Genomic DNA, 19,965 nt, shown 5'->3' on the forward strand with positions numbered 1-19,965 from the left:
CTGATCGAACCTGGGCCCACAACTTGTTAAAGTGTAATCTGATGGGTTATTTTTTTCTGACTGGTAATTCTTTAGACTCGCTTACTCCTTCAGTGTCATGATTTTTGTTCAGGTTGGGCATAATGACAAAAAAAAAGCATTTGTTCACATTAGTCATCACAAACAGTAACATTATCATTGGCCATAGAAGGACAACACAAATGTATTGCAGAAGCCTGGTGTGCTTTATTAGCTACTGATCCAAGGTATACCACTTCCATGCTTTAACACCGAGGGAATCGGAAGAAACAAAACGCACATGCAACTGAAGGCCAGCCAGCCTACAGCAGTGGAGGGAAGAGGCTTGTCTTGTACAACTCTTAAGTACAGGTTTGTGTTTCGAGAGGGATGAATGGGGTCTCCTTGGGGTTTGTATGTTTTCACGTTTCCCATGGTGAATTCCCACATCACCTTTCAGTCAATGTTCAGTGTTCATTTAAAAAAAATGTTGAGCTTTCCTATTAGGGAAAGGTTCATAGTACATAGCCCATTCTTTCTCTTCCAACTTTACAATTCCCATGACGTCTTCAGGAACAACTATCACATTTGACATTGAGTCAGTGTTCTATGCATCTTACAAAAATACTGGGCTCTCAGTCATTTCATACTTTTGTGTGATTACAGTATAATAAAATATCAATAATCTTAAAGTGGTCTGTCATATATCGGTGTGTTTATTACATTTATAGCATTTTAAAATCTACTCCTAAAATTACATCCACAGGGGAAAGGGGGAGACCGAGGCAAACAAAGCTGCCTCACAAATAACTTAGACATGTATACGGTATCTCTACAGCTAAGCCTACCCGCTAAACATTAAACATTTTCAGGAAGCCTCAGGTAACGATTTCATTTATTTTTTCTGTTCTTTTTATTAATTTACTCTTTGGATTTGTACTATGCTCACTCTGTAAAGAGGAGGGACTTGTCTTTAGACTGCTTCCACATAGTTAGCTGGCAGCATGCCGGTCTTGCCACTGCGCTGAACGGTTCCATACATCCAGCCCTCATCAATGGACTGAACGTTCACGATGACGTCGCCGTCCTTGAAGGACACCTCGTCAGTGTCAGTGGCGGCGTAATCATACATGGCACGAACGGTTTTCTGTAGTAGAACAGCAGAAAATTGGACCATTATCAGACCAGGGATATGCCACACACCTGCTCTCTAGGTAGGCTTATAAAAACAGGTAAAACATGGACAAGATAAGGGACTGGTGTTGTGTTTTCTTGGAAGTACTCACGCCAGTGGTGGAGGGGTGTGACGGGATGGAAGACACAGTAGTTTGCTGGGTGGCCACTGATGAAGACCTCTGCTGAAGCTCAACAGTCCTGGTCTGCTGGTAACCTGAAAGGGCACAGTCAAAACAGAAGTTTTGAATTTTGGATGCCTGTTCTTTGGTCAGTATTATATGGTAACAGTAACCTGAAACAGTAAAGTTTTAAAAAGTTGTAGATACCATGCATGTTAAATACCTGTTCTAATTCTACTCTTGAACAATTAAGAATAGTGAGTAGTACACAAAAGTTGTTGGGGTGATGGGTTGATGGTTATCAGTCTGAGCTTACCTATTGATGAGGCAGCATGGTTGCTGTAGAGGGACATGTGTTGGTCTACATTGTCAGACGGCTCAGACTTCTCGTCTCCTGCACTCATGGCACTGGTGGAGCGAGAGTGCTCCTTGCTGCGGCGCTGGGCTTGAACTAGGGGAAGGGGCCAAAGGTCACCAGTGAGTCTACATTCCATTTATATTAAAGCACTGAGGGACATGTACTGCTGCTCACACTTAATATGTACGTTTATAAATATTATCCAGCCCTACGATACTATAGCATGACCTGCAGACATTGGGCGTTTCTCACCTGACATCATGTGCAGACTCCTGGACTGGATGTTGTCCTCAGCTGGGTCGTAATCAAAGACAGAGCCAGGGTTTGTGCGCCACACACGGAGGTCTGTTGGTGACATACACAAACAAGTGTCCAGGAATATGTATACCACTCGTGTACTCTGAAGTGTAGATATGGGTTAATAAAAAGGAGGGAAACTGAAATTGACATGAGTTGTAAAAGGTTTGGTGATTCTTGGCATGCAATTATCTTTACCATATCAGTGGCATGGCCAGATTTGCAAACAGTTTACATTTTTCTCCAGAGTGCCCATATGATATAGGCCCGCCATGGTTTGGTGTGTTTCGTGTGTGTGTGTGTGTGTGTGTGTGAGTGTGAGTGAGGAGGGAGAGAATGGTAGCTAACCAGTGATGTTCTCCTGTTCGTGCTCCTCGACACGCCTCTTCTCCATCTCCACAACTCGTCTCTGAATACCACGGTAGTTGATGTCACTGAAATCTTGGGTGTTCTTCTTTACACGTTCGGTCACTGGGTCAGTCACAGTAGATGTGAAGCTACCCTTGCTCTTTTCAAATTCCTGGTGATATCTGACCTGTTAGACAACGATATAAGGACAAAAGTTTTAACCTACGATTTCAGTGGTCATCACTGATAACCAATAATTGCAAACATGACCAGTACCTGCTTTTATGTCTAATAAATTATATTAAGCATAGGCCTACTCTACTGTAATTTCTTGGTAGCCTAAATGGGGAAATACAAATATGCACAGAAATAGAAAAAGCTGTTTCACTATTCAGAAAGTGGTAAAAGAGCGTATAATGAGAACACATTTGTCCATAAATTACAACCTATTATATTTGACACCCCAACTCACCCCAGAGATATTGCGCTGTGTCTCCTTGACACGCCTCATCTCAGGGGTGTCCAGCACGAAGGCTGCCTTGCCCTGCACCTGCTTACGGAAGCTGTCAGAGTACAGTACCTGTGGAACAGGAGAACACCACGCAAACAAGAGGTTAGAGACAAGTCAAGTCACTTGAAGCAGTCCCACTGCAAAGCGTGTAAGTAAAGAAATTGTGGTAGAATTCAAATGCCAAGAGGAAAAGGGAAAGAGATGATTACAAACACGATAAACTAGGGTGTTATTGTTTCCCCAAACCTTCAGAGGGATTGAATTAGCAGTGCCCCATGCTGGGAGCTAGTGATTGGAGACGGGGTAGGTGACAACGGATGAAAAGAGAATTTTATACATGTAAACGTTAGCAATGATATACGAAACTACATTTTACATATTAAACTGAGTGATGGAGAGTTAATATTATTAGCCTGAAAAGCAAAAGGGGAGCGAGTTTATTAGAAGGTTTAGGTGACTAACTAACACGCGAGTTCTAGCACGCTAGCATAAGTCCTGCTGAGGAGTACCGAGCTAATGTGTTCTTGGTTCCGTTTCACCCGCTCCATCTCAGGAGTGAACACCACAGGCGTTCCCTTAGCCGAGGCGTCCTTATACAAAACCTAGAGAGGAGAAGGATAGCGGCCCACAAGGAACAGTCAGACAACAGGCATAATAGACGTACACAACTTTAGCCGAGGCCCTTGACATCCTCGCATTTGATAGCATGACCAGGATGTCTGAGAGCTCTGACAACATGTTATGGGCCCAAGACAAGTAAGAGAGTACTGTTGTAACATTGGAGAGATAGTGGTATTGGGGTAGTTTTCTTAGTAAGAAAAAGTAAATATAAGCTAAAACACAAAAATTGCAGGAACCAATCAAACCATGGAATGTTTGGTCATTTGAAACTTGCAGTGCACACATCAGTACATCAGGACCTAGTTTGGATTAAGGAGATGGATTTGGTTGAGGATGGTTTGTTTGGGTTGGGGGATGGATTGGTACTCTACGATGAGAAGAGTCTCAACACAGTGACAGAAAGGCAACACAAGACTCAAATGGATACTACTTCTTCTTTTTGCCTCTGCAGTGATGATTGGGATAAGGATGAAAAATAGGATGGAAGAGAAGGCAGAGTAACCAGTAAGAGGCTTTGGGAGAGAAAATGTGGAATGAAGGTTAATAGGGAAAGAGTAACTCGAGAATAAACCCAGCCCTGGTTCCACTACCGAGCTGATGTTCTTCTGGGTTTCCCGGACTCGCTTCACCTCGGGGAGGTCCGATATGGCTGTGCCTTGACCCAACGAATCCTTGTACTTTATCTACAGTCCATTTAAGTTCCATGCAGAGAGGGATTGGCAAGAGTGACAACAGAAACATATAAAGCAAATGTCAAACTAAGAGACAACAGCAACATGACAAGTGACAACAAAAACAATAGGCTAGTTAACACAGATTCTGCTGAAAAGAGAGCACTAACAGTACAAATACACACAACCCACAGAAGTAACTTTAAATGTCTGTGAATATTATGTTTGCACAGACATAGCTGTCTTATCCGTTTACCAAACATACACAGGTGTATAACATTTTCACAAGTTAGGCCTACTTATAAAACCACTGGTTATAATTTTCACAAACATACTAGTAGTGTTACTAGAGTTGTGACTTGGAAGTGGTGTTATGGGAATATTGTATGTTAAAAAAACATTCGTGTTTTCTTCACAAAAGGTTTCAAAAGGAGAAAGGGGAGTGGGGCTGGGCAGGTGACGTGGGGCATGGGGTAGATGCCACTCTGAACTGTACCGTGCTAATAGTTTGCTGATTGCGTTTAACTCTCCCCATCTCTAGCGTCTCAGAGATTGCGGTTCCTCCTCCCAAATCGTCTTTGTAACGAATCTTTCAAAAAGTAAAAGCAAGATGGCAAAAAAACATATTTTCAAAAACCATTAAAAACACAAGAAAAATAGTGTTGTTTTTACCCTTAGAATTTGTTAAACACAAATGCAAAAAAAATTGTGAAAAGAGAAAAAGACTTTTGTTTGAACAAGAATGCCCAAACTAATTTGTAAAAAAAAAATGTAAGATCAAAAAGGTTAAGCTCAAAACCACAGAGAAAACGATGAAGTGCATAATTAAAAGATAAACTTGTTAACAATTCTCAGGACTTATGGAGTTTCAGGGACCTGATGAGGTAGTAACTGGAGCTCATACCAGCAAAAAAAAAAAAAGATGGATCTTGACAAAAATGAATGAAGATGCTAATCTATTGTTGCAAGTTAGGAGGGAACCAATTAAAGGCATGTGGTGGCTTCAACAGGTTTAAGAGGGTGATGAAGTAAGGTGGTTGTTTAAAAAGGTTTCTGGGGTAGGTCTCTATGAAACTGGTGAATACTACCGAACTGATGTTCTTCTGGGTCTCCCGGACCCGTTTCACCTCAGGGAGGTCCGGTATGGCTATACCTTGTCCTAGTGAGTCCTTGTACTTTGTCTATCAACCCATTCAGTTCAGCACAAATTAAAAGGACAACAGAAAAAAAACGACATGAACACGAATATGACATAACATGACATGAACATGGCATTCTGACACATAATAGTCATAACAAGGACTCCACTTAAAAAATGCTTTGTTAACCTGTAGACAGAACTTTGAAGTCCACCACAACAGACAGTTCCTTCCTGGTTATGAATTAATGTTTCCCACAAATTTAAACTACATATAGAATGACAAACATTTCTATACGTCATGATACAGAAGAACCATTGTTTACACAGCATTATGTGAATGACTGCTGTCTTTATTAAAAGCTGATGTAAGATATTTGTTATGTTATGGCTCGGTTTATACTATTACTGGATTGCAAATGAACAACTTCACAACATTAGTGTAAACACCGGTATGGGAGAATGGTAATTAAATATGACTGCAGCATTGAAATATCCTTAGGAAAGAGAGATTATTTTTAGGCATGTGAAGGGACTGGAGAGAATTGCCAGGTGTATGGGGAATGAGAAGGATAGGGTCACACCAAAGTGTACCGTGCTAATAGTTTGCTGATTGCGTTTAACTCTCCCCATCTCTAGCGTCTCAGAGATTGCGGTACCTCCTCCCAAATCCTCCTTGTAAAGAATCTTTAAATATGGAGGGGCGAGAGCAGTGGATACATAAAAAAAATTAAGTCAGGGTGGTTTGTGCTTCAGAGACTTTGTTTTGTTTTGTCTGGGCAGCCCCCTCAGACAAAGCTATGCACCATTCAAACAGAAAACACTGACTTAAGATATAAATGTGAGACACACACACAGTTTGGCACATGTAAACAGAAAACACTGACTTCAGATATAGATGTGAGACACACACACAGTATCACACATGTAAACATACAGAGTGCACTTCAACTGCAGCTGGTTAGTAGAGCATGTAAGGAACCACACAGAAGACAAAACATAAATAATTTAGTTGCCCTAAAAGCTAACACTAGAGTTTCAAACAAATAAGATTTTAAGGGTTAAAAAACCTGGTCAAGATTGGTCTGGGTTAATCTATACCATTTCTAGTTCTAGTCAGATTGGTTAATTACTTAAACTGGTTGTAAATTTGCAAAAAGCAGTGAGAAGGAAAAAAATCACAAAAAAAGTTTAAGAAAAAATTAGGAAAATTATGTTGTTAGAAAAACTCAAAAAGAGGTAAAAGAATATACTCATAAGAAGCAAATACCGAGCTGAAATTCTTTGTATTTTCTTTAACACGGAGCATTTCAGGTGTCTCCACTACAGATGAAGCTTTGCCCTTACTGTTTTTAAGGTCAGTCTGGTACTGAAGCTACAGAGAAGACAAACACAAGGGCAGTTAAAAATGCTTCACAGGAGAAAAAAAAGGCTTTAAGATAAAGAAGGGAAAATGAAGTGTAACTGAAGTATTCAATGTATGCTCTAAAAGAAAAAAAAGTTTGAAATGGTTATTGCCATATTCTGAAATATATTTTTAAATATATTTGAAAGATAACAGTTGTTTATAGGTTTAAGTTACTCATAAACTGAAACCTGAGATGTGAGTTCAGACAAACCCAAAAACAACACTGGACAGTAGGCTTGACATTACGAAACAAGAAGACATTTCTGGACTTGAAAGACACAAAAGACGTGGGTCACAGAGAGGGTTTGTGGAGATAACACTTACGGTACTGAAGTTCTTCTGGTTCTCACGCACTCTCTGCATCTCAGGAGTGTCCATGATAGGCACAAAGTGAGACATGTTCCTCTCAGCCTCCTCTTTGTACTTTTTCTGTAGGCATTGATCAGATTCAAATTCAGACAGATCAACAGTCATATGAATATGCCAGTGTGTGCAACAGCAGTAATTCAAAACGATTTTCAGTTCCAGCTTTAACACAAAGGAATCTTTCAAAAGATGATCATAAAGAACCTATGCTGCAAAGCCTATATAGTAGATAGTGTTAATATTTGACTTACCTTGCTCACTATATTTTTCATTTGCTGAGCATGGATGATGTCGGGGGTATCAATCACAGTTGTGTAGATAGCACGATCCCTATCAGCGTTCTCCTTGTACTTGGACTGAGATGGCACATTAAAATCATGAGTCAATAAAATCCCAAATCATAACAGGTGGTATGCAAGTTATATGATATCTTGTAATAGCTCTTTGTGTGGCAAAGGGCATTCCACAAACCTGACTGAGGATATCAGTGGCATTTTTCGCCCTCATGAAGTCTGGAGTGTCTGTGGCTAAAGCCAACATTCCGTGTCCCTTGATCTCCTCTTCCAAACTTCTCTTGTACACTCTCTGCAACCCCCAGGAAATATTATGTTTGTTACTGATGGTCAAAACGTCACCACAAACCTGAAGCATTAGCTATTTCATCCTCAAGTTAAATTGTGAGCTACAAAGGCAACAATATGTCACATCTTTAACAGTTAGGTGCCTAAATTAGGGGGAAACACAAGGGTAATTAAACCAGAGGTTACCGTGGTTAGAACATATCAACTGTACAGAAATTCTTAGGAAAATGAAGAAAACCATGTTACAGAGGTGTTATGTGACTTGGAGAGTCCATTTACAGCTGTAAGAGAAAGTGATCTTTAGTGGGAAAAAGACAGTATATTGTCATCACACTTTATTACAGAGGGGACTGCTGCAGAAGATCCTTCACAGAGTTGTGTGTATTAGTAACATCGCAACAACAGAAAGTTTTAGTACACATTGCAGGAACAAAGCATCATTCACTTAAAGCAAAGGTGTATTAGTATGGTAGCTAAGGCTGAAGGAAGGGATTGGGGTGGGGGGAATCACATAGAACAGTTTGACAAATTTCAACCCGTCCTGCAGTCCTACCTGATTCAGGATCTGAGTAGCATTCTTTGCCCTCATCATTTCCGGAGTTTCCTCCAGTAACTGAAGCCCTTTACCCTTCACCCCTTCCTCTAGATCCTTTCTGTACTCTTTCTACATGGCGGAGAAGAACAAAACAGACTGCAGAGAGACAGACAGGCACACACATAGAGCAGGGCACACACAGTCACGCAGTACTGCCAGCGACCAGCAGGGTACTGCTCATCCACAGGACAGGACAGAATTGCACCAAGCCTCCCTTCAACCAGTTCTGTTTTAGTTTTTAAGTCCAAATCAATTGAATAATATTAAAATTTGGTTTAATCTTTTAACATTCAACTGTTTTAAATGAGACTGTTTTTTAGATTACAATTGCAAGAAACATGAAGTCTATGTATACATTATATTTTTAGTTAATAATATTTCATGATGGAAGAAAGGCATTGGTGAATTTTGTAAGCAACCTGATAAAACTTTTATCAGAACACAGACACATTTATCAGAAAATTTGACAAAGACAAAAGGTACATCATAGCTCTTTGTTGAAAAAAAAAGAAAAGTTTGGCATTTAATGAGAGCAATATGAAAAGTTACCACGGTCCAAAAATAACTTAACTGCTCCTGGCGACAGGACAGTCCTTTACAAGCCCAAACCAAGACAGTGTTATTTCACACACAAATTACGCAGGTTATGGATGGGTGGGAAAGTGGGTGATGTTTGAGGTCAAATAAGTCAAAAATAAAGACGGCGAGAACAAAAAAACAACAATAAAACACTAAAACACCTACAATACGACATTTTGGAACTATGAAACAGGGAGGAATTATTTTGTGTATTATCTTTGGTAGGTGAACCATGCAGGCTAACCACTACGGGGTGTGGAGTGACTCCCAAAAAAAGCACTCAGGAGATTAAGAAGAGGGTGATGTGGTGGTCTTAGTATGATTACCAGGATCGGGAGGGAGTATGAAAAGGGCCAACTGTTACCTCACTAATTATTTTGGTTGCATGTCTGACATGTAACATGGCCGGGGTGACCTCCAGACCTGACAGGTTCTTGCCCTTCATCAATTCGTCACTTTCCTTCTTATAGTCTTTCTATTCGCCGCAAGAATCAGAGGGGCAGAGTCACATAAAAACAGGTCCATGGCGCCATTTATGGGAGAGAGGTGGACACATTTCAAGATACTCACTCAACATGTAGTGAAAGTCTAAGTTTTTTAGGTAGTGTTATATATTATAGACATATTTAATATATTTGACCCGCTTACGACGATGTATCTCAAGAATAACTTACAGCACATACAGACAGTACATAGCAACAGAATGACATATACTCGTTAGGTAGGATGCACATGTACCGTGCAAGCATACATACTCTACCTTGCCTTTGGATCCAGAGAGCAAATACTGACCCAGTAAGTTACATAAATGCACAGTGCTACTCACAGTGGTATCCATCTGTAAGCTGCAGCTTTGTTATTTACATTTGTATTCAAAACACAAAAGGGTTAGACGAGCCACAGAATAAGCTTGCTCAGCAAGCAGAGTGGGGGGGGGGGGGAATTATAATACAGTCCTTGTCGTTCTTGATGTGGGTCACCTGCCGAGTGTGGAACAGAGGGATATGACTTAACCAACCAGCGTTGGCTGGAGGCACAGGAATCTGCATTTACCTGGCTCTGCATGTGCTGGGACTCCTTATTGGTCACATATGTGGGTGTCTCGAAGTCCAGCATGGCCTTGCCCTTCTCCTTCTCATACTTCTCCTTGTACTTCACCTGCCATCACAGATATTGCGATATATTATTCACTATATACTGACATGAAAGACAAAAACGCTGCAGGTTAGATATCACTGATCAGTATTACCACATATGTTTGTTCCAAGTTGTGGTTCAAACAGGTGGCACGGTGTCAGTGCAAAAGGATGCCATATGGGCAGGCTGGTACAAAATTAACATTTGCTCTGCTTTCATGCGCACCGTACTATAGTCAACTTAGGAACCCTAAGAACATGATATTGCAATGTAACTGTAAAGAGACCCCCCCCCACCCTCCCAGCTAGATGGAGAATTATTACAGCGAAAATGGAACAACATAATAATGTACACGGCTGGCTCCAACTTTAATAATGAGGAGACGTGGGAAAAGGTTTTACTGTTACCATAAAACCGTCTTGCATAAGCCTGTAGACCATTTTCTCTAGTAAAACCACTTTTACAGCACAACCAAACCCAAACAAATAAAAACAATAACAAACACCAAACAAATCACATCTGTCAGCCCCAGGAGGGGCAGGATGGGGAACGACCTGAGAGATGAGAAGGTCTTGTACTTTTCACCTCCCACACAGGAGTGAAAGTTTGCGTGGTCGGGCAGGATAGGTTTGGAGCCTCCTACGAACACGGTCTGACTTACGTGACTCTGCAGCTCAGAGGCCTCTTTGTGGTGCAGCTGTTCAGGTGTGTCAGGGATCATAAGGTAGTGACCCTTACTCTCCTCAAATTTCCTCTTGTACTGGTACTGAGAGGGAACGCCCGATAAAACAGCTCTGTGTCAATGTCAATGTGTACTACAGCTTTCAGCCTCCTCACACCCATTTTAAAAGGGGTATTAAAAAACATTAGGAAAAAAGAAGGGTTTTAAAAAGAGCAAAAAAAAAGGTTAAAAGGTTGACCATTTAAAATGTGTTACTGCTAAATAATACATTCTATAAACTTAATTTTAGCTATGTGACTTAAAAAAGAGACAAAAATGTATCACAAAAATATAAAAATGTACAGAAAAGTATGACAAAGATAGGAAAAGGGTGTTAAAAGGAGGCTTCGTTATTTGATGAAAGGGTGTAGAAAACTAAAAGCATGTGAAGTTAGAGGTTAAAGTAGATGCTACTCTAGGATCTAGATGGATGGAAAAAATGTTACTGACCAGGGCTAGCACAGAAGTGGGCTAACATCCAGTGTGTGAGAAAGGCAAGGGTCACTACCAGATGATCCTGAGGAATTAGAGGTGAAGGGTGTTGTAATAAGTGAGGTTTGGGAAAAAAAGAAACCAGTGGTGTGCCACAGCATGAGATGGCCATTTGTGGTCGACTAAGGAGGATGTTAAATGACAGGGGGCGAGGCTGTGGAGGCGAAATGGAGGGAAAAGAAAAGAGGGAGGACAGGGGGTGGGGTGGGTTATGGATGTCTTACATCACTGGACAACTTGCTGGTGCTCAGGTGGTGCTGCATGGACAGAGATTCGGCCATGTCAGTCACAGGCTTGTGGAGCTTCTTAAGGTCACCCTTATATTTCACCTATGATACACAAATACAAACACACACACACATACAGAAAGATATGATATATAAGATTGAGCTTTTACATTTTCATAGGAGTATATTACAAATCAAATATCAAATCAAATGCGGTCAAATGAAAGCTGTGTAATTTACCTCACTAGCAAGAACATTTGCATCCTTCAGAGTCTGATAAGTCTTGGTGTCTTTCAGGTTATACTCTGGCCTCCTTCCTTTCATCTCCTTGTCAAACTTCTCCTTGTACTTCACCTTGGGAGGAACACCCATTGAAATGTAAGTAACAATCACAAACAGTTGATAATTAAAGCTGCATAAGGCTGGCGAGCCAAAAATGACATAACATTAAAGGTAATCTTATAATCTTTATAATTGTCTTAAACAGTCATACATGCTTTTACCAGTGGTGAGATATGCCTTTGGACATGGCCTTATCATTAAGGATGTCCAGTGACAGAAACCATGCATTGCCAGTTGGAACTAATGCTGTGAAGGGTGATCTTGAAAGGCCTTAATTGCTCTTTCTGTATTGATTGCTTATGCAATGATCCCAAGTGGCAAATTCTTTTGCATAAAATCTAGTAGGTGTATAATTTTTTGAACAAGCTTTTTTTTTTAAAAATGCAACAAAGATGTCTTGAAGGAGACTCAATTTCTGTGGAGAAATACTTTGGGTTGGTAAAAAGGAAAAAGCAACATCAATTAACATCAAGCTCAAGGGTTGCCTGAGAACTTTGCAGGTCCAGAATCGTTTTACAATTTTCATAGACAAGTATGCCACCCAGAGTAGAACTGTAGCTGTAGCCAATTGCTAATGGTGTGTACAGCAGATCTGCAGAGTTCTCAGCTTTCATGAGTACTGAGAGAAATGCAAGTCGTCATTCAGAGGAAAGCTATTTACAGCATTCAGGCAAACCAATGACTGAGTTCATGTCTTGGTGGTTCAAACATGATGAAATGTGTTGATACTGTTGAAAAACTGTTTGGTGAAAAAGGGAATGAGGAAAAATGAGGTAATTGTTTGGTGAAAAAATGAGGTAAATGTTTGGTGAAAAACAGAAAAAGAAAAATGAGATAGGGCATTAGGAGCGATGCTTGACAAAGCTTGCAAGAAATACAAAAAAAAAAAAAACAGAACTAGTCGAAGTCAAAACCAAAAACGCAAAAAACTAGGGTTGAGTTTTGAGGGTCAGATTGGAAAAAAAACAATATTATATATTCTTTAGGGCAAAAACTGTGGTTTGATAAAATGTCAAAATCTTTTCTGATTGACCTGATTTAGTTTGCGCATGTATTGGTTCTTTTTTTGTTTGTTTATTTGTTTGTTGTCTGATTTGAAATCAAATATGCTTGACGTGCTACCAGAAATCAACCAGCCAGTCAGAGGAGCACAGACAGGAAGTGACGGGAACAGACAGAGAGGAAAATGGCAGCCATTGGCCCTGCGGGCTCAGGGCACCTCCTTACATTACTATTCATGGCACTCATTTTCTTAATGTGGCGCATCTGGGGGGTGTCATAGGAGGCCTTTCCATGGAGGGAAGGTTTATCCTCCACCTATAAAGCGCAGTGAAATGGCAGGGTTAGCGTGAGGGAGGCACAGGAAGAAGAGGGGAAAGGTTAGGGAGAGAAAAGGAGGGAAGGGGGTTCAAGCGTGGGATAAATATAGGGGCGGGGGGGATGGGGGGAATCACAGGTAAACATGTACAAGGATGAGTTAAAGAGAATGATGTCAAAGGAGAGGAAGTTACAGCTGGTCAAATGGGAGACATTTAGAGTTAACATGGGTAGCACTGGACATGGAGATTAATGCAGGGTAGTAGGAGAAGCTCTACTGAAGCACTGAATGAATACGGGGAATACTTCTACTACATGGCCACTATGTCACAATACTGCTTGGCACTACGATACTATGCCACTACAAACCGAACCTTGCATCAATTACTCGACAACTGGTCCAACCAGCAGTGGTAACTAATGGGGCAATGAGCAAACTATAGTACATTTGCTGCATTAACCTGAAATACACATCAGATAAGCATCGTATCGAGTCAGGGTGAGGTAACAGTACCGTGCTTGTCAGTTTGGACACTTCTGTGGCCAGGGCGATGTCAGGGCGATGAGCCAGAGACCCTCCACGACTGGCCTCCTGGCGAGCCTTCTCACGATAGCCAATCTGTAAACACAGGGAAACCACACTGACCAATGAGATTTAAATCCATGCTGTGCATCTCCTCCTGGTACTGAAGAAATGTATAAGTTGTCGACAGACAGACAGGTGAAATAAGGCATTGAGTGGGTTCATGTATTTGAAAGCTCCTCACATCACTTATGAGCTTAGCAGCCTGGGTGGCCTTCCTGATGTCTGGGCGGTCCGCCACAGGGGTGTAATGCAGCTTGGCCTTGGCCTGTTGCCTGTATGCAAACTGCAAGAAAACAGGAAAGAGTGGATTAACCACACAACCACAATGGCCTTGTGCGATCAAGTTTACGTAGTGTACCTGGCAAGAACCACTATTAGAGTTTGGTTACAGCATGTCCAATGCTGACTGGAGGTCGTTATATTGTTGACATGTCTGTACAGTAACTGAATGGCACAAGTAGATTGCATGAATGTGACTTACGTTGCTCTGGTTCTTAGCCACGTCCATGGCATGCTGAACATCAGGAGGCAGTGACATGTTGTTGTACTTGGACTTTCCCTTCTCCTGGTCGTGCTTCTCCTTGTACAGTTTCTGTTGGGGAGTTTTTGTTTTAGGATTTAGGTGAAATATAAAAAATAAAAACAAATCATACATGACTTATTGTGAAATGATGGTGCTTCATGATGATGACAATACCCCGCTTTGCATTTTGGCCATCTCCTTGCTGTGAACAGTATCACGTGTTGTGGACAGGGTGGTGAATGACCCAGTCTGGTGGTCCTTCTTGCTGGCTTCCTTGTATTTACTCTAAAAATACAAAATATGCAGCATTACATGCACTGTGCTGGTAGCATCTATCACATTCAGGCCGTACAATCTGTGAGAAGCCAATGAACGAATAACATAATTAATGAATTACAGAATGAATGAATACACAGATGGGTGGATGAATTATCTCGTACCTCAGAAGCGAGAGAACCCACTGCTTTAGCATGAAGGATCTGAGGAGTGTCCAGACAAGTCTTGTAGTGTCCCTTAGCTGCCTCGTACTTCTGCTTGTATTTCACCTGTGGAAAAGACAGAGAGGGAGATGAACAGAGACATAAAGAGGTTTTTACCTAGTTAGCAACATGATCCTCTCTCTAGTAGAGACCTTTATAGTGCATGTGTTGTCTTTGTGTCTTTGAACAAAGCTCAATGACTTACATCACTGTACAACTCTGAGTTCTTCTTGCATAGTCCTAATAACCTGTCCTCTGGGACAGGGATCACACAGCCCTTCATACTCTCCTTGTCATACTTGTACTCAATCTGTGGGACAGAAAGAAATCACAATAGCGTCAAAATAGCAGAACATCACAATGTAAAGATATGAACAAGCCAAACAGAACAAGTCATAAGAAAATGGCAGTCGGCGTGTTCACGCGGACACAGCAGTGAAGGTCACTCACGTCACTCTGCATGAGAGTGTTCTTTGCAGCGTGGAGGAAGTCAGGCCGATCCGTGGTCCAGATCCACTTGTTCTTGGTGGCCTCGTACTTCTTCTTGTAGTCAAGCTAAATGGGAGTGGAAGGACATGCGTGAGGGTTAGGGGTCAGAGTTAACTGTCAAAGAGAAAGTATCCTACTCCCTTAATGATGATGATGAACAAAATAGGTTGAGGAAAGACAACTTACATTGCTAATGTTCAGGTAGGCCTCCTTGGCAGCACGGAGCTCAAAGGCATCTGGAGCCATGGTGATCTGGGTCTTCTCCTTCTCATAGACTTCCTTGTACTTAAGCTGGAAAGGAAAGCAAATGGTGCTTTGAGACAGCGGACAGACAGACAGACAGACAGACAGACAGACAGAAATCACGGGACAGAAAGACTGGTGGATCTCATCATCCTTTTTTCAGAGGATGAGTGAAGCTGGAAGACTTACGTTGCTGGTAAGGTCCCTTACTCTCTTCAGGTTCATGTTTAGAGGAGTGTCATGGGGCAAAGTGTAGCCCCTGGCTTTGTTCTTGTTCCACTCCAACTTGTAGATAACCTGAAATGAAAGCATTGGAAAAAATGTCACCACTTGGTTTAAACCACCACAATAGCTTATCCATACCCAGCCAACAGATGACATCAGCACATTGGGGGACTCACATCGCCGATCTGCTTGCTGCGCTTGTGGACCTGGTGCTCAGGGGTCTCCAACACTGAGGTGTACTTGCTCTTGGCACGTTCGTACTGCTCCCTGTACTTCCACTGAGGGAGGGGGTGCAATAGAAGCAAGTCAGAGACAGGGACAAGAAGTAGGGGCTCATGCATATGTATAATGAATAGCTTTATCCCTAGAAGTGGTATAGTGTAATAGTTTAAGCTATCACTAGTTTTTAGTTTTAGAAATATAATGTAACAATTAATTAATCATATTCATGTCAATGTGTATGTGTAAAATGTAATGTAAAAACTGTAAACACTATCGTTTACATCAACAAATACATATATTGATGTATAGGTATTGTTGATGTATGTCATGCCCATTTGTATTTATTTATATAAGTTAACACAATATATAGGACATATAGAGAGAACATATTAGTAGAGTGGAAGAATTACTTTAACTGAATTAATAGAGATTATCACTTAACTGCTGAACAAGTTTACAAACAGTGGTGTATTAGTACAGACAGTGCACACCCATGCAACAGGCAGCAGTCGGAGGCTGAAAGCAACTTCGGGGGACATTACACAGTATTACACATTTCACAGAGACGTTACCATTATGGAGTCTGGAAGAACTATAATTCCTTGAAAGATTTCCCCATTCAGCTAACTGAAAAAACTTAAGTTCCATGTGTGGGTCATTGCATTGTCATTACTATGCATTTCTTTGAATATAATCAGATTATAACAACAACTACTACTACAACATAAAATACTGATTAGAATAAAATAAGACTAATATATTATATTTGTAAGTTGTAACTTATAGATTACTTAAGGTTGATGTTTACTTAAATAAAAGGTCAAATGGACCTGTGTAAGATGTATGAAAAACTCTCAAAATGTGAATGCACTGTTGAACCGTTGCTTTCATAAACACGCAGGGGGAGCTTCTGAAAGAGGCGGTGAATGTTACTTGTGGAGGCTATCAGGGGAGGCCAAGGAGTGGGGTTTAAGAAGGTGTGGTGGTGAACTAGTGAAAGAGGTTAGCTCTTCACATTACAGGTGGAGATACGGAATAGGGGAGGGATGGAGCAGTGAACTGAGACAGGGGGAGTGGGGGCAAGGGAATCAGGGACGCTTTCTAAGGTGGGCCTTCCAATCTCATCCACTGGCTAGTGGCGACGTTACCTTACTCCACATGCTGGAGTTATAGATGGCTGTCAACATGTCAGGGCGGAGCAGCTCATTGCAGCCGCGCTTGAGCAGCCCCTTGGCCCTGGAAGTATACTTTGCCTGTCCAGAATTTAAGACACACAGACACAGGCACAGGTCATGCAGAGGTTTGAGACAGGATACAGAGAGAGGAGAGAGAGGAGTCGCGGTCAGAGATGAGCTCCTGGAATCCCAGTAGGGGACTCAAGCTTTCCTCCCAAACTTGATCTATGGCTCCAGGGATATGCAGCTTTCATTAAGATCAGAGTTTTTTTATCAGATGACATTTAGATGTTACTTTTTTAAGGGACCCATTGATGTTGATAAACCAAATAAAAAACAAAATGGGGTGCTGTCATCTGGGGCACATAGATCAAGGGGCACACTCAAATACCCATACAGGACTATATGAGTGACCACGTGGGCGACCTGGATTAAGGAAAGAGAAAGGGACGTGAAACGTTGAACATCGATGCCATGCAGCTGCTACATCCAGTAGATGTCTGACAGCCTCATGCTAGGCTGCGGACCGGGCTTGGCCTTGTGAATGGCCACTTGGAGGCAGGAGCTGGTGCCTGTACCTGACTCAGCTTCACGGCCGCCAGTTGCTGGACTCTACTGGGGGTGTCAAGAATCATGGTGAACTTATCCTTCTCCTTCTCGTATTTGGCTCTATAGGACCTCTGCTCAAAAGGTCAAAAGAGAGTTAAAGACAACTGCAGAGAGTAGCGACTCTGTGTCTCCATGCTACCAGGGAATGGAAATACCGGAGTGAACAATATAGACATTTGATAAGAGAAAGGAAGCAATACAAGAACAGAAATCAGTGAACAATCATTCAGTCAGAAAAGAACCAGTGCACAAATATTGCCATACAGGCAAAAGCTTACAATTACTTTACCTTTAGACCTCAAGTCATCAGAATAATGCATTAACACAGAAAAAATATGAATATACTATATATACACAGAGTAAGAAAAAATGTAACAATTTATATAAATATGAATACTTCCTCTAAAATTTAGAAACACAGCAGTATTTCTGTCTTTAGAATAAATGCAAGCTTCTGTTTCCTTACGTTGTTGGCGAGAAGGGAAGCGTTCTTTGCAGCTTCGAAGAATGGCGAATCACAGGTGTACTTGAAGTTACCTCTGTTCTTCTCAAATGATGCTTTGTACAGCCTCTGTTAGTGGGGAATGCGTGGAGTAAAACGAAAAAATATGTAAATCTTTGTCTGACTAAAGCCAGATAAATCTGAAATCACGCTGATAAAAAAGTGTGTTAGTGAAGTACTGCATTTGCAAAATATGTACTGAAGTATAAAGCAGCACCAGAGCTTGAATTAATTCATTTTAATTTAATTTAATTTTTCTCTTGTAACATCTAACCATGTATACAGGATCAGACACCTATCTGAACATTACCTCGCTGTAGAGAGTCTTGTTCCGGTCTGCTTGTACCATCTCAGGTGTGTCCCACACATAGCAGCCAATACCCTTGATCCATTCCAGGTCCTCCTTGTACTTGAGCTAGAGGTTGAGAGAGGAAACATGTGATGTGTACCATTCACACTAGGCAAAGATCCTAACAAAAAGGATGAGTAACTATGGTGATGTGGGTGAGGCGGCAATACTCACATCACTGATGTTGTCACCGACAATCCTGCTGTGGAAGAACTCAGGACGGTCTGGGATGGACCTCCAGGTTCCCAGAGTGCCTATGTACTTCTCTCTGTATTTGACCTGTTTCACACAGGAAAAGAAACGTCACACCACGTGATCAGAGCCATGACATACACTAATATGCTTACAAGGCACTAGATGTGGACTTATTATGTTCATTTTATAAGTCCACTCCCCTCAGAGCCCCAACTGGCTGTGTACTTACCTCACTGATGTCATCTCTGACCCTCTTGGCGCAGAGAATGTCCAGGGCATCCTTGGTTGGGTGGTAGTGTCCCTTGGACAACTCGAAGGTCTCCTTGTAGCGTAGCTGTGGAGGCCAAGCACAAGGGTGTGAGCCTTGATTAAATTATTTCATGATGTTGAAAGGAACGGAGGAACTTAGGAGCTGTTTTACTTACGTCACTGGATTGCAGATAGGCTTTCTTGGCACGAACCAGCAGTGGAGTGTCATGGATGGAAGTGTACCTGTGCTTCATCTTCTCATACTGATCTCTGTATTTGTTCTAGAAGAAAGACAAAAAAGACCACAAAATCCAACCAAATCGCCAATGCAATCATGTGTTTTATGATTAGAAGTGTTATGAATTGTAATGGGGATAAAAGCAGGAGTCGCACCTCACTAGACACTACTTTCATCTGTCTGGCATGGACATTGGTGGGAGTGTTTATCTCAGGAGTAAAGAAGGCTCTCTCCTTGGTGGCAAGGTCAGTGTAGAGGTACTGGTTGGTCAGATTCTGGGCCCATTTGGCTCTCTGGAACTCCACACTTTCTAGAGTGTTGGTGCTCTTGGACATGTCCTCTTTGCCTTGGGCTTGGTAGATCAACTAGAAGATAACATCCAAAAGTAAAATGTATGAAAATCAAGGAAAAGATGTGAGGTACAGAAGATGTGTGATCTCAGAGGTTGACTGTCTGACTCACATTGCTCATGTGGGTCTTAAGCTCTTGGACACGCTGGTACTCAGGGGTATCCAGCACCACGGTGAAGTTGGTGTAGTTCTTCTTGGCCTCAACATCATAGCCTTTCTAGAGAAGAGCAGGAAAAAAACAAGAGTTAAGGGAGAAGCAAAACCGTATACACAAAATCAGAAGAAAGCTTTTCAAAAACCTTTGAGTGAGTTAACGGTGTAGTTACCCTTAACTTGTTGATCTCGCGAATGCGGACCATCTCAGGAGAGTCAGGCGCGAAACAGCCGATGCCCCTCAGCCAGAGAAGGTCCTCTTTGTACCTGAGCTGTGGACACACAGAAACATTTGGAGCATATTATTAAACAGCACATTTGAAAGATACATATAAATAACACCAGATCTCTCCAGATCTCTATCTTGGACATTTCAG

General features: G+C 41.5%; 1 protein-coding gene across 4 annotated transcripts in view; it reads right to left on the reverse strand.

Moving 5' to 3' along the window:
• Positions 1-205: 205 nt before the first annotated feature.
• Positions 206-19,965, reverse strand: part of neb (nebulin) — a 56,229-nt gene continuing 36,469 nt past the window's right edge. For 2 of the 4 annotated variants that reach the window (XM_080838770.1, XM_080838769.1), the window contains 33 exons: positions 19,762-19,860; positions 19,548-19,652; positions 19,241-19,450; positions 19,024-19,128; positions 18,828-18,932; positions 18,578-18,682; positions 18,365-18,469; positions 18,019-18,123; positions 17,522-17,623; positions 15,723-15,824; positions 15,511-15,618; positions 15,265-15,369; positions 15,040-15,144; positions 14,795-14,899; positions 14,551-14,655; positions 14,285-14,395; positions 14,069-14,179; positions 13,769-13,870; positions 13,516-13,620; positions 12,912-13,001; positions 11,583-11,696; positions 11,340-11,444; positions 9,819-9,923; positions 7,482-7,595; positions 7,262-7,366; positions 6,969-7,073; positions 3,316-3,408; positions 2,768-2,875; positions 2,296-2,482; positions 1,903-1,995; positions 1,609-1,743; positions 1,284-1,387; positions 206-1,144 (listed from right to left, as the gene is read on the reverse strand). In XM_080838770.1, coding sequence (XP_080694896.1) covers positions 971-1,144; positions 1,284-1,387; positions 1,609-1,743; positions 1,903-1,995; positions 2,296-2,482; positions 2,768-2,875; positions 3,316-3,408; positions 6,969-7,073; positions 7,262-7,366; positions 7,482-7,595; positions 9,819-9,923; positions 11,340-11,444; positions 11,583-11,696; positions 12,912-13,001; positions 13,516-13,620; positions 13,769-13,870; positions 14,069-14,179; positions 14,285-14,395; positions 14,551-14,655; positions 14,795-14,899; positions 15,040-15,144; positions 15,265-15,369; positions 15,511-15,618; positions 15,723-15,824; positions 17,522-17,623; positions 18,019-18,123; positions 18,365-18,469; positions 18,578-18,682; positions 18,828-18,932; positions 19,024-19,128; positions 19,241-19,450; positions 19,548-19,652; positions 19,762-19,860 — 3,732 coding nt within the window. In that variant the 3' untranslated portion in view covers positions 206-970. The remainder of the gene's footprint in view (positions 1,145-1,283; positions 1,388-1,608; positions 1,744-1,902; positions 1,996-2,295; positions 2,483-2,767; positions 2,876-3,315; positions 3,409-6,968; positions 7,074-7,261; positions 7,367-7,481; positions 7,596-9,818; positions 9,924-11,339; positions 11,445-11,582; positions 11,697-12,911; positions 13,002-13,515; positions 13,621-13,768; positions 13,871-14,068; positions 14,180-14,284; positions 14,396-14,550; positions 14,656-14,794; positions 14,900-15,039; positions 15,145-15,264; positions 15,370-15,510; positions 15,619-15,722; positions 15,825-17,521; positions 17,624-18,018; positions 18,124-18,364; positions 18,470-18,577; positions 18,683-18,827; positions 18,933-19,023; positions 19,129-19,240; positions 19,451-19,547; positions 19,653-19,761; positions 19,861-19,965) is intronic. The other 2 variants (XM_080838771.1, XM_080838772.1) reach the window with 2 other exon arrangements.

This window comes from Sprattus sprattus (assembly GCF_963457725.1).
Source record: "Sprattus sprattus genome assembly, chromosome: 5".
NCBI lineage: Eukaryota > Metazoa > Chordata > Actinopteri > Clupeiformes > Clupeidae > Sprattus > Sprattus sprattus.